A 15,349-nucleotide genomic window follows, 5' to 3' on the forward strand; every position below is an offset into this window, starting at 1 on the left:
CTCGGCTGAGACCAAAGATCCTCATTCCCAGTCTGAGCTCTTCAGCTTCAGCTAGTAGAAAGCAAGCAGCCACCTCCAGAACTCCAGGAAGAACCATACCCTGTGAGCACAACTGTGAGTAACATCCAGAGACCAGGAGAAGCCAAATTCCTCCTCAGCTAGTCAGTCCCATACACAGCAGAAGATAGACAGAGCAGAAGATATAGATTCCTCCCACCTTACAGAGCCACAAGCAGACGACTTATCCTGCAAGAGAGCTCCAGGCACATGATAGAAGCAGAAGATAGATTCCTGCCATACATTGCCAATACCTGCTGGGACTTCAGACTATTGCTGTACCTCATGTGGATTAAAGCTGCATCAAGTAAAGACCAGTTTGAATTATATTACAAGTCTGGATCTCATTCATTGCTACCAAGTTCCTCAATTACTCCTACTAGCAACACTCATTTATTGCAAGTGAGCCAGGATCCAGGAGTCCAGCCGTACCAAGGTAGGAGACACCGTTGACACTATACCTACTACTATACAGAGACATTACACCACTCTGGCATTCCTAACCTGGTATGTGAGTTACAACACCTTAAAGGGCCCTGAGACTGTACCCTGCGCACTCTGCAATTGGCGTTACGAACAAAAACTCTATCATTACACCTGACCCAGTCATTGCATATTATAGCATCAGTGTGCATTATTCCAATCCGGCTTACTGCATATGTAAGTCTCATATTTATTCTTAATGAACCTGTTTATATCACCTTACCCGTAACACCTGAGCCCTATATCTAGTATTGCTATCCCTAACCTTTACTATAGACACTATCAAGGAAGAGGACCTAACTGATGGGCCCAGTGACTGCCAACTGTCTCCATTGTATGACCTTAGGACTTTTGGTTGTAAACCCTTTCAAAGTGGTATAAGTTTTAGGTAGATCATAGATTCTCTGGGGATCATACTCTGAGGACATAAATCTTTGTCGATTTTCTTTATCATTTATAACATTTTAGAAGATTTCTACTTACCTACACTGGAGATACATTATATGCTACTTAAGGGTGAGTGAACTTTGCTGCTTTCCGGACAGCAGATAAACCAGAATCTTTCCAGGTTAATTTAAGTACCTTGCCATTGTGAGGCTTCAAGCAGAATGTTCTCACTCAGATGGAAGTGGCCACAGAGATTAAAGTGTTACAGAGTGTCATCAGCAGGTTGCAACAGAGATACAGAGAGACTGGAGGAGTCTCAGAAAGGCATAGAAGTGGACGTCCTTTGGCCACAGAAGTGGACGTCCTTTGGCCACATAAAACACTGATGACTGCTTCGTTGTGAACAATGCCCTGTGGAACCAGATGATGAATGCCACACAACTCCAGGCACATTTGAGGGAGGTGAGAGGCACCTAAGTATCATGTCAGACCATTTGAAACCATTTACATCAGCGTGGTTTGTGTGCTAGATTACCTGCAGGGGTACCGGACAGAGGCATTGTGCCTCTGCATGAACAACACAGGCCTAATTTCATCTTCATCGATGACAATGCACCAGCTCATTGAGGTCGCTTCATTAGGGAATGGCTGCTGGAGACTGGGTGACCTCAAATAGAGTGGCCTGCACTTTCTCCAGACCTGAATTCCATTGAAAACCTATGGGATTAGCTGAGTTGCCATGTAAAGGCTCTCTACTCTGTACCCCAGAACCTCAATGACCTGAGGGCCGCCCTTCAAAAAGAGTGGGATGCCATGCCTCAGCATGAGATGTCGTTGTCAAGCTGCAATTGATGCTCAAGGCCACATGACAAGTTATTGAGACATTGAATTTTTTGGGGGGGGGTATACCCACCACTGGTGTTGGTTTTTGTTTCAATAAAGTGTTTGAGATGAGGAAATCACCATTGCTGCTTTTACTTCAATACCCTACTTTCATGATATAATATCACTGTAGCAAGAACTTTTTAAGTTTCATCCGAATTTCACCCGAAAGCCAAATATACCAAATTTTTGGTGAATAGTGTATATATGTATTTTTTAATTATTTGATTAATATTATTATTATAGTTTAATTTTTTATAGTTCAATTATTGTATTCATTATTTTTGAAAGTCTATTCGCTAGAACCTTTGCTAGCAATTTTATATCGGTATTCAAAAGAGATATAGGTCTATATGATTCTGGCAATGATAGCCTCTTCCATACATTCGGGCAGCCACCATGTCCTCATAGCCTTACCCAGGATTTCCCTTAGTTCCGGTAAAAGTATTTGGCCAAATTCTTTGTAAATTTCAAAGGGTAAACCATCTCCTCCTGTTGCTTTTTTCTCCTTAACAGATCTCAATGCCTGTTCTAGTTCTTCCAGTTGTATCTCCCTCTCCAGTTGGTCTCTCTGATTAAATGCCAATTTTTTAAATGGAACATAATTCAGATAATGGCATTAACAATCGTTTTCGTAGAGTATTTTAGATCTATATAAATCCTGATAATAGGTCCTAAAGACCTCACTTATCTGTTCCAGAGTCTTTACAATCTTACCCTTATCGTTTTTAATGGCCCCTATCCATGATTTTTTTGTGGATTTTTCACAATATTGGCTAAGATCTTCCCAACTTTCTCACCCTCTGAAAAAACCTTTACCCCTTGAAAAAACAGTGCAGTTTGGGACTTTTCCATATAAATTTCTCTAACCTTCTCTTGTTCCTTCTCCCATTTCTTCAAACTTTTTACTGAAGGGTCTACCATGTAATTCCTTTTTGCCTCTTCTGACTTATGTTCTACGATGTTAGTTTTTTCAGTTACTTTTTTCGTACAATAATTCACCTTATTAATGATGGTTCCTCTTAGGAAGGCTTTTGCAGTATCCAAAATTACTTGCTTTTTAGATGAATCTTTGTTGAACTGAAAAAAAAAGTTTTAATTCTAACTTAATATCGTCCTTATCTTTTAATACAGTTAGCCAACGAGGGTTAAATTTAAACAATAAAGAGCCCAACCTAGGAGAAAAATCAACCTCCATTAATAGCGCATAATGGTCTGATAAGGCCATGGGAACATATTTTATTCTTAATATATTTTTCCCCAATAATTTTTTACTTCCAATAACCAAATCAATTCTCAACCAAGTTTGATGTGTTTTTGAATAGCAAGAGCAAGTTTTTTCCTCCAGATTCAATAATCACCAAACATCAAACCAATCAAATTCGGCTGTTAAATTAGCCAAGTTCGTATTATGATATAACATTTTATTATTAGATAGTCTATCCTTAATGGTGTTGTGTCCGACTGACCATTCACCTACGATCATTTTGACTGACCTCAAGCTAACTCTCCCATCATCATCGCTATTTTGTAATACAAGCCCCATCCATAGTCTTGTTATTACTGAATTTGTCTCCCCTGAAGAGTTCACTCACGGAATGAAACGTGACACTTCGAGAGTACCCATATAGGGTTTATTAGGGATTCCACCCCCATAGGGCTAGGTATCCGGACGGGGACGCCCCTTGCAAGGCAAGTTCCTCGTATAGATAGGTAGGGCGTACTAGCCGCTGTCCCTCACTCAGGGTCTTCTAGGGCTATTGCACTGATGTTTCCAACCATACAGGGGCGAATACGCTTGGCACCTTCCAGCATGGCGACCTACCAATAAAGTCCATCTCCACCTGCAGCAACGTCTGAGAGAACTCTCGGTCCACCTCTACATCTGGGTGAGAATGTTCCTGTTTTTGTGGTATCATTCACCATACTGTTCTTCCTCTAGCGTCTATTTTATAAAGCATCTATATATTAGTTTTACCCCCTTGTCCCCTTAGGGGATTAGTACATTTGCCATATCATTTTGGGAGTAAATAGGTCCAGTCGTCGAACTTTGCCTTTCTTGAGTTTTCTAGTAATAAGTCAGGAAAAAATATTATCAGGGATAGCAGTAGTATAATAAGGGGAATAATAGGAATAATTCTAATAGTATAGTCTTATAATAAATTATAATAGGATAGTCATTAGAGTTAGTGTAGGAATCCACTTGAAGGAGAATGCCGTGACGTGGCAAGTGGGCTTATACATTCTGATAACAATGTATACTAAGAACCTCTTATCCATGGTTATAGCAGCAGTAGATGGCGGTACTACATGTTGATGTCCGCTACACAAGATTTTGGTGATCTGTTCACTAATGGTGCTGTTCTGTATCTGTGGGGTGGCTCCGAGCCAAAGAGCTAAGCCTGGCAGCAGGGGTTCTGTTGGACTGCTGGTTCCTCCCCTCGCCAGGTACAATAATACAGTAATAATAAGAATATAAAGGATAATTATATTATTGTAGTAATAATAATGATAGGAATAATTTTTAGGAAAAAAAATGAGATATTATCATTATAACTTTGTGTTGTCTCCATTATTTTTCATTTATTATGATCAGTCCTCCCCCTTTTCATATTGTCATCAGCACCTGTTTTCACAGGGCGATGTGCTGCCGACGATTCAACATGCCTCATGTAAGGTGCAGTCAGCTGATACATAAGCTGTTTGCTGGATTGCCAGGTGATGAGCCAATCATTGGGAAGGAATGTATTTGTCCATTGATTGGTCAGTTGTGGTGATGTGCGCGCCATGTGACACTTCGGTCTAGAGGAGATGGTCAGCGATGGACCTCAGAATAGGTCATCAATATCAGATAGGAGGGGGTCCAATAACCCCACTGATCAGCTGCTTTGGACAGCCACCAGATACAATGCAGTGGACGGAGCTGGAAGCACAAGGCTCCATCCATCCCACCAGAAACAGAGCCTTCCATACACTGTATAATTTCAGCAGCAGTGGGTGCCTGGAATTTTAGGAACCCACTGAGTCCTGAGGATAAGTGTGGAAGTCCAACTGCCAGGACCAACCATGAGAATAGAGTCCACATACTCTGAATGAAAAGAGCGGCACCGCAGGAGACAGCCATGTACATGTGTCCGGCTAATTCCTCCAGTCCCATAGAGATGAATGTAGAGGTGACTGTCCCAGCAGCCTGTAGCTCCATTCACTTCTGGGTCTCTGTTGGATTGGTGGGGGTCCCAGCAGCTTGCAGCTCCATTCATTTCAAGGTCTCTGTGGGATTGGTGGGGGTCATAGCAGCCTGACACCCCATTCTGGGGGCGCCTTAGAAAACCAAGCTGGGGAACCAGCCTCAGAGCAGTCTCTTCTGAGAACCGTACATTCAACAAGCAGTTGGAGATCCATGCTACCTGCTAGATCAGAGCTGGACACTTCTCTAAAAATCCACAAGCAAAGCAAACCATCTGTCCAAGTCCACACAGGACAGAAAAAAACAGAGGGTAGGGGGGCTATATACTCTTATATAGGCTCAGGGGTCTCTAATTAGTAATTCATTTAAAATTCCATCAGTCCTACTAGTAGACAGGGGCAGAAATACCCTATTATTGTGCCGCTGGTTAGGACATAAGGGAATGATACAATACAATATACATAAAAGCAATATAATTACACAAAAAATACTCAAGAAATTCATAATTTTTTTTATAAAAAGGAAGGTAGGTAATTTCTATTATTTAAGCCTAAATGCACCTGTTTTCATAATCCACAAAGCTCCTCGCTGGAGTAATCTGGTGTGACTATCCCTTCCATTGCATGGAGAAAACACCCTTTGTATGCTGGCAGACCTGACACCAGAGACATCTCCCCCATGTGCTTCTCTCATGTGTCGGAGAAATCTAGGGGAACCTTTTCCTCTTTTTACCTAATAGAGATGATACCTTATACTTTGCCATTCTGGGGCCATAACTTTTTTATTTTTCCATTCACATAACGGTATGAGGGCTTGTTTTTTTCCGGACAAGTTGCACTTTCTAATTCCACCATTTAATATTGCATATGATGTGGTGGGGAACTGGAAAAAAAATTCCAAATGGGGTAAAACTGTTAAAAAAAAAAAAACAATTTCACAAGAGTTTGATGGGTTTCGATAAAACTGACCAGTTACATTAATTCTCCAGGTCAGTACGATTACGATGATACGACAAATTTGTTCACGGTCCTGTGAATAAGGGTCTGGGGGGGGGGTGTTGTTGTGAATAAATTGGGCCTGGCTGGGGATCCGTTGCAATGATCACTGCACGCTACTTTATGTTGTCAAGGAATCTATGCAATTCCACTTGGTCCAGTGGAGACTCCATGATAGCAGCGACAGTGGCCATAACACAAAACGCTCACAACCAGCTGCAATTTTTGGGCAGGCCAATTTTGGATCAGGGGAGAGAAAGGGGTGTACAGACATTATCACAGCAGCCTTGCATTGTGTGTGTCACATCACCCATGATGAAGGGCTGCTTTTCAGCCATGTGGTTTGATAATGTCTGTACACCCCCCTCTCTGGATGTTGTTTTAGCCACAACAGGGACATACAATGCCCTTCATCGCCGGATTAGGAGTGACACGGGTGCTGGGGACACCAGAAGTATCTTCTAAAAAAGGGACACGGCCATTGTGGGGGGCATTTACACAAGTGGCTAATCCATATCAACATGTGCAGGCCATTATTAAAATCTAGTGCAAAAAGACATTAAATAAAACATATGTGGTAATAAATTCAACTGGTCTACACCGGAACTTGCTTACTTGACCATAGTAAACAATCCTATTTCAAACCGTGCAAGTTCAAAATGAGGTGTCCAATAATAAGTTTGCATTTGGATTGTTTTCTCGGGAAAACTTAGCGAGTTTGTACTATACACAAGTTTTAATTATTTACACACTAAAATATTGGGCATGGGAGGTCTTACTTAAATCTGTCCGCTTCTTGGGGTTCACCTTCTCCCTTTGTTGGGGCAGCATTATCTGAGCCACCTCATCCCAGGCCCACTCCTTTGCTACCTGGTCATGGTAGGGATCACTCTTGGTGTCCCATATCTCCAGGTGTTCTTGGATCACAGTTATGAGTCGCTCTACATCCATCTTCTTCCTCAGTCAAGTCTGTCAACTCTTTGCATCCAGGGCTTTTTAGGCCTCAACATGTGCTAAGCCAATGTTGCTAAACACAAAGCACATGGCAAAAGTGGGTTTGGCCTATAACTAGAAAATCGAGTATTCACAAAAACGGATGACATATGGAGGCGTTTCGTATGCATTCTGTTTTTTTTGAGGAACCATTGACTTGAAGGAGCCACGGAACGTGATTTGCGGACAATAATAGGACAAGATTCAAAATGTTGCGGAACGGAAATACGGCCATATGGAAATGGAATGCTCATGGAGTACATTCCGTTTTTTTGGCGGACCCGTTAAAATTAATGGTTCCGCATATGGTCCACAAAAAAAATGGAACGGAAACAGAAAAAAATGTACTGTCATGTGAACAAGCCCTGAGGCCTTATGGTTTAAAAAAAAATAATCACTTACCTCATCCACTTGCTCGCACAGAAGCAGTCCTCTTCTTTCTTGAAAAAGACCTGCCGAAGGACCTACGCTGAGCGTCATGATGTCACCTTGTGTTCCCAGCGTGATCACGTGGTGACGGTGATGTCATTTTAGGAAAAATGATTTGTTACCAAAAATTCTGCTTCGGAAGCTTCGCTCAACACTACTGTTAATAGTGAAAATAGTGGCAGACGGACTGTGTTAGGTAAGTTATTTAAAGGGGGTGTCCAGGTGTCAAAAATAGTAGCAGAATAGGAGTTAAAATAGCCCCCCTATCACATCCCTCTCCACTGCAGCAGTAATGCTCCTATGGTCCCCCCTCCTGTGTCTGTTTACATGGCAGCAGCAATATCACTAGACACAGAGCAGTTCTCAGTATGTGGGTCATCTGTGTGCTGAGGTCAATGATTGGCTGCAGTGTTCAGATGTTTAAACGACAGTGGAGGATGGGAGTGGTAGTGGCTCTAATGATATAATGTGTCATGGTGGTCTCCCACAGGTCACTGCTCCCTAGGGTCATACAGTGAAAGGAGGGAGTACTCTGTCTTATCTCGGGGCACACCTTAATTCTGGGGATCCTGCCTGATAATAGTTGGGGTGCTGTAATGTTGACTGTCCATGTGAGTGCCAGGCAGGGCAAGTAGATGTGTATGGTACAGGAGTCAGGAAACCAGGCAAGGGGCAGAGGAATAAATGTCTGTCTTTACCGTAGTACAAAATAAGGGCTGTAGTCGATCCAATAACAATCTGGACACAGTGCAAATTCTTTCCCCAGACAGAGAGGTATGGAGGCTGGCAAAGTGGCAAATAATGGGACAATTGGTATGCTATCTTGCCAAAGTCTCTATCACAAGAATCTATGTCTGGTAATTTTATGTAATTTGGCAATTAAGTTTGTAGTTTCCATTGTGGGATACAGGTATTTAGAGGCTTTTGTCTGGCCAAAACGAGGTTAAGTGTGATGGGTGTCTTAACTGTAATCTCTCACAAGCAGCAAAGTCTGGTTAGTTGTAGTCACAGGTTACCCTGCTGACTCCTATGCTTGGCCATGCAAATTCTAAGTTCTTCTTTCCTTCTCTCTTTCTTGCTATAGCAGAAGCAGTAGCTTTTACAGAGATCGGTTAGTGTCTAGATCCTGAGGCCTAAAGAGAAGAAGCACATGAACTTGCTTCCTGCATAGAACTCCCTAGATCTCCTAAACTCCCAGAAAAGATGTGAAATCTCTCAGGTGCTAAGGAAATCTTCTGACACCTATCTGCAGCTTAGCTCTTAGATGTATGTGGCAGCTGGCCTGCATTATCAGACAAAGCCCAGGCAGCCAAACTCAAAGTAAGGGGAGTTGACAAGGTACATAAAGGATGTGGCCAAAAACAACATGGGTATGGCTTGTGTGAAAGGGGCATGTCTATCCCCCAAAAAAGTCTGGTGGCGTGTGTACCGAAAGGTATGCCCAGGTCTCCCAGTAGTATCAGCAAAAAAGTTGGCAAGCATGGCAACACAGCCCTGAATTCCTGTGAGTGACCTTTAGCATACATCGGCCACAACTTTCACAGTTTTTACTTTTAACAAAATCACCATGTTGTACGCACTCACATGCAACACTACTGCGCTCCGTAAAAGAGGACCACTGACTGACAGGGAAGGAAACAATAAGCCTCATTTATATCCTACACTTCTGTGGTAAAATTAAAGGTGGGCTCTGATTGGTTGCTATGAAAGCTAAGCTCTGATTGGTTTCTATGGGTAACAAAGACAGGTCTACTGTCAGACAGCTTTGATGCACAAGGCCGATAAGTAGTGATGGACGAACATCGGCCGGGACAAACTCAATCAAATGTTCGCGAACCGCAAGTTCGCGGCGGACCCTATTCACTTTAATGGCAGGCGAACCTGAAAAACCTTCAGCTTATATTTGCAGCCTCCAAATACTTAGTAGAAGTGCACAAATAGTCCCAAAACATGGACAGTGACATACTAGAGGGGGATCAATGACAAAAATTCCAACAAAAAATATGTATCTTAATAAGGGGACATTTTTATGCGTCTTAAAGGGAAAATCTCTGAAATGTGCACTGTTGGAGCCTACAATTTTTTTATTTTAGGCCACAGGAGTACAGGCCTTAAAAATTAGGCATTCACCTGATAAAAGAAATTCTGATTATGTGGCTCGAGGTACATTATGCGGTCAATGGATAAAAACTTTACTGTAGGCCACAAACATTAGGAATTCACCGGACAGAAAAGATTATGTGGCCAGAGGTATATTACACAGTCAATGGATATCAATTTTACTGCAGGCCAGTACAAATACAGGTCAAATACATATGTTTAAAAGAACTAAAAATATAAAATTGGATTAAAAACATGGCTAACGAAATCCCCCCTCTTGAAAAAAAAACTAATGATAATAGTTGAAATTCGATAACATGTGGTCGTCGCTGGTGTTGAATTCCTCCGAGGCCCCAACTATTAGGCATTCACTGTACAGGAAAGAACAAGTAAGTATGTGGCTGGAGGTAGATTACACGGTCATTGGATATCAATTTTACAGCAGCAAAACCGCAAACAAATGCTGCACTACCTAAATGCACCATATAAAAGTATATTATTGGTATATAACACCCCTGCTTCAATTAGTTTTTGGGTGGGCAACTGGTATATCACACCAGTACAAATTATTTGTTCCAATAGCGTTTGGCACTCTGTGTAGCTGCGGTATCGCAACAGAACCGCACACAACTGCTAAACAATACAAATGCACTATAATATACTTTCTATGTTAGAAAGTATACTATAAGTATATTACACCCCCTCTGTATGTCACACCTATCGATAGGGACACCAAATGCTAGCTAATAGGGCCACAAAAGTCTTTTTAAGGACTGGTATAGGTGTGCTAACAGTCTGTCCCTGCTCCACACAGCAACCTCTCTCTACACTGGCAAAAGACTGAATGTAAAATGGCGGCCAGATCAGGTTTATTTATAAGGTAGGGGGTATGTCCATGTGCTGAAACATCTCAATTGGCTGTTCTACACTCGCCTAAAGAATTATTAGGAATACCTGCTCTATTTCTCATTAATGCAATTATCTAGTCAACCAATCACATGGCAGTTGCTTCAATGCATTTAGGGGTGTGGTCCTGGTCAAGACAATCTCCTGAACTCCAAACTGAATGTCAGAATGGGAAAGAAAGGTGATTTAAGCAATTGTGAGCGTGGCATGGTTGTTGGTGCCAGACGGGCCGGTCTGAGTATTTCACAATCTGCTCAGTAACTGGGATTTTCAAGCACAACCATTTCTAGGGTTTACAAAGAATGGTGTGAAAAGGGAAAAACATCCAGTATGCGGCAGTCCTGTGGCCAAAAATGCCTTGTGGATGCTAGAGGTCAGAGGAGAATGGGCCGACTGATTCAAGCTGATAGAAGAGCAACGTTGACTGAAATAACCACTGGTTACAACCGAGGTATGCAGCAAAGTATTTGTGAAGCCACAACACGCACAACCTTGAGGCGGATGGGCTACAACAGCAGAAGACCCCACCGGGTACCACTCATCTCCACTACAAATAGGAAAAAGAGGCTACAATTTGCACGAGCTCACCAAAATTGGTCTGTTGAAGACTGGAAAAATGTTGCCTGGTCTGATGAGTCTCGATTTCTGTTGAGACATTCAAATGGTAGAGTCCGAATTTGGCGTAAACAGAATGAGAACATGTATCCATCCTCTGATGGCTACTTCCAGCAGGATAATGCACCATGTCACAAAGCTCGAATCATTTCAAATTGGTTTCTTGAACATGACAATGAGTTCACTGTACTAAAATGGCCCCCACAGTCACCAGATCTCAACCCAATAGAGCATCTTTGGGATGTGGTGGAACGGGAGCTTCGTGCCTTGGATGTGCATCCCTCAAATCTCCATCAACTGCAAGATGCTATCCTATCAATATGGGCCAACATTTCTAAAGAATGCTATCAGCACCTTGTTGAATCAATGCCACATAGAATTAAGGCAGTTCTGAAGGCAAAAGGGGGTCCACCACCGTATTAGTATGGTGTTCCTAATAATTCTTTAGGTGAGTGTATACCACCTGATGGATGTGTCATGGGTCAAAGTTCTTCACAATGTAAAAGAATATGGTGCCGGCGGACATCGCCATATATTCCCCCTGTTCGGCAAACCGCGAACGAGCAAAGTTCGCAGCGAAACAACCGCCAGGCGAACCGCAAGGCCATCTCTACCGATAAGCATTATCCTGTGCATTGGCCAGTTCCTTGTGGCCCACCTTATATGTATTCCAACACTATATGCAGCTCTTCAGACTTGTGAGTACTAACATTGTGTTCTTTATTTGCTGCATTTTTATATGTATTTTAATGTAAAGCAAATTACAATGTAAAGTGAGATGTATTATGGCATTTTACCCACTAGGGGGAGGTAATGGTTGGCAGTGGCTGGCTGTAACAGGGTCAAACACCATGTTCCACCCATTCTGATGGAGTAGGCTCATCTGACTTCCTGCCAGAAGGGGGAAGTCTAGATTAGGCTACTTTCACACTAGCGTTCTGCTGTCCGCTCGTGAGCTCCGTTTGAAGGGGCTCACGAGCGGAGCAGAACGCTTCCGTCCAGCCCTGATGCAGTCTGAATGGATGCGGATCCGCTCAGACTGCATCAGTCTGGCGGCGTTCAGCCTCCGCTACGCTCGCCTCCGCACGGCCAGGCGGACCCGTCCACACTTACAATGTAAGTCAATGGGAACGGATCCGCTTGAAGATGACACCATATGGCTCAATCTTCAAGCGGATCCGTCCCCCAATGACTTTACATTGAAAGTCTGAACGGATCCGCTCAGGCTACTTTCGCACTTAGAAATTTTTCTAAGTTATTAATGCAGACGGATCCGTACTGAACGGAGCCTCCGTCTGCATTAATATGATCGGATCCGTTCAGAACGGATCCGATCAAGCGCAAGTGTGAAAGTAGCCTTAGTCAATCAGCAAACAAAGGTGTGTAGGGCGGAGAAGGAACATGAAAGGTCCTGTCCTGATAGTGGGGGAGTTGGGAAGTAGCTCATAGAACATCGACCCCTAATAACTGCATCCAGTGTCAGGATCCGGATAGCCCTCCTCTGCCAGAGAGTTGGAAAGTAGCTTGTAAAGCACCTACTCTCCAGATCCATACTGAAGATATTGCTGTGAGTGAGAGACTATAGCTAAGCGACCCATCACCAGAAGATTACTAGGCCAATATGATCTAAGTGCAGAACTGCAGCCACCTAACCTGCCGCCATATCTCCTTAGCTGGTGGCTGAGGGACTTTGTTACATTTAAAATTCTGACCTTTTTCTTCAGTGCAATTGCCTTCACTGCAACAGACCCCAGGGGGCGATGGTCTGAAGTAGGACGCCAGGACACTACAACATTACATCAGGGTCACTACCACTCCCATCTTCTACACTGGCTCCTACAGGGGCTCGCTGAAAATACTGCTTGTAAATGTAAACTGCACCAGCCACTGTTAGGACATGTGAACCTCTGGGGGCAAAACCTTGTTGATGTTAATATCTTGTTGAGCATGACTCTTAAAAGTCTACATACTATATATAAATTGTAATTGTCTTTTAATAACTTACTCTGGGAATATAGATCTGTCCCCGTACTCCAATTCCCCTCGCTAATTACAGAGCTATTATGTGCCTGACACGTACATATATATAGATATATTGGTGTATTCCGTTATCCATGCGGCCATTTACAGATGAATTCAGAACGTCACTCTCTTGGGTAAGAAAGTAATGAAGTCTGATGGTTCTTGTCCCATCCTGTTAGGGTCTTTCCAGATTTTACAGCTGGATATATTTTTTGCTGATTTTTTTTTTCCATAAGCTCTACAGAGTTAACTCCGATCATGGATGCTTAAAACCCCAGATGATGTGGCCAAAGATGACCTACAGCGACAGGGTGCTTCTCTGTAAGCCTGTAAGTACCTACAAGGTGATCTTGAGGTGCCTATGAGCTATCATTGAGACTGAGGGTTTAATAATAGTCCCCTGGTCTACCATCTACCAGAACCCATTACCCTGCCTGTCAGTCAAACACTAACAGGCAATAATACTCTATAATGCATGGCAATTTTAATATTCACATGTGTGTTTTTGGCTGATCAGTTTTGTGGACACCTTATCTCAGATAAGATGCACTTTATTCTTTATACTACATCAGAAGAATCAATATGTAGTACAAGTAACCACATTTTTTAGTTTCATTTGAGAAGATGGACCGTTTGAACAAGACATCATTATCTGACTTCATTCTCACTGGACTCACGGACGTGCCGTGGCTTCAGAAGCTCCTCTTTATTTTTGTTCTCTTCTTCTACCAGCTCGGTAATATGGGCAATATCATTATCATCATTTTGGCCATCAGAGATCCATCCCTTCATTCCCCAATGTATTTCTTCTTGGCTAATCTTTCCTTTCTGGATATCTGCTTTTCTTCTGTGACAGTCCCTAAAATGATGGTCGGGTTCTGGATACAGAACGTGATATCTATAAAAGCCTGCATTGTGCAGATGTATTTCTTTCAAGCTTTGGGGTTTTCAGAAGGTGTCCTACTTTCTGCCATGGGTTATGATCGATACGTTGCTATATGTCACCCTCTCCGATACAGAATCATTATGAGAAGGTCCATTTGCTTCTACCTTGTTTTTCTGTCATGGTCTGCCGGTCTCACAACGTCATTAGTGAACGCGCTGATGACATCACAGCTGCCATTTTGTAATGTTAACAGGGTTCGTCACTTCTACTGTGACGTAAAGCCAGTAATAAAATTGGCTTGTAGAGATATCAGTGTCAATGAAATTACTCTTTTGTACTTCAGTGGATTCATTTGCACGGGCACCTTTATTCTGACCGTACTATCCTATTTCTACATCATATGTCACTTTGTCAATCACCAATCTTCAAAGGGCAGACCCAAAGCTTTCTCAACCTGTTCTGCACACTTGACTGTTGTCATGCTTTTCTATGGGACAGCCATGTGTACTTACCTTGGCCCTGACTCCGAAGCTTCTATTGAAAGTGACAGAGTTGCAGCTATATTGGCAACAGTAATCACTCCATCTTTAAACCCTGTTATTTATACCTTGAGAAATAAGGAAGTGAGAAATTCCTTGAGAAGTATGTTTAAGACTTCACATCTTGAGAATTATTAGTGTGATGTCATCATGTCTTACATTTATCACAAATATATATTATATAATTAGATATTTTTGCATGTGCATGTTATAGTCATTGGTTATACATTGAGGTGAACGTATCACTCAAACTTAAATTTGGGTTCGATTTGGCCAAATCAGTCAATTTGATTTGATTCATGCCCCAAATTTAAAGTGCTTAATTTGGCCTGAAAATTTGTGTACGATTCGCTCTCATCAAAATTTGCCTGAATTGAATCACCAAAAACTTGGATTTGGCTCTCCCTCAAATTGTTACAACTTTTGGGTTGAATTTTGTTAGCTTTCAATCAATTTGATCATCATAAAACCCTGTAATTTGGAAGTTTTCCATTTGTACTTTCCATTGAGTCTAACTTTTCCAGAAAATAAACGAAAACCCAGACACTTGCCTCTTAGCTCACGTGGTATTTATTATTTATTATATGCAATCCACCAATATACATGATGTTTCAGTCCTGTAATGCAGTTCTCCTCAACTCCAGTCCTCAGGGGCCATCTGCCAGTCATGATTTGAGAAAACCCCCCACAGAATGAATACCTGTTGTAAGTCCTGAAGCACTGATACTAATTATATCACCTGCTCAATACTACGGAAATCCTGAAAACAGAAACGGCAGGTGGATCCTGAGGATGGGAGTTGAGGAACACTGATGTAGTGGACTTTGCTTAGATTGTGGGATGTGTAGGACAAATTGAAGAGTGCATT

General features: G+C 42.3%; 1 protein-coding gene across 1 annotated transcript; it reads left to right on the plus strand.

The window, feature by feature from the left end:
• The first annotated feature begins 13,680 nt into the window (after nt 1–13,680).
• On the plus strand, nt 13,681–14,619 carry LOC120981523 (olfactory receptor 12D2-like). Its single transcript, XM_040411058.1, has one exon. It carries the CDS (start codon nt 13,681–13,683, stop codon nt 14,617–14,619), a length of 939 nt encoding a protein of 312 aa, XP_040266992.1.
• Nucleotides 14,620–15,349: the final 730 nt, after the last annotated feature.

Source organism: Bufo bufo, chromosome 11 (genome assembly GCF_905171765.1).
Source record: "Bufo bufo chromosome 11, aBufBuf1.1, whole genome shotgun sequence".
Classification (NCBI taxonomy): Eukaryota; Metazoa; Chordata; class Amphibia; order Anura; family Bufonidae; genus Bufo; species Bufo bufo.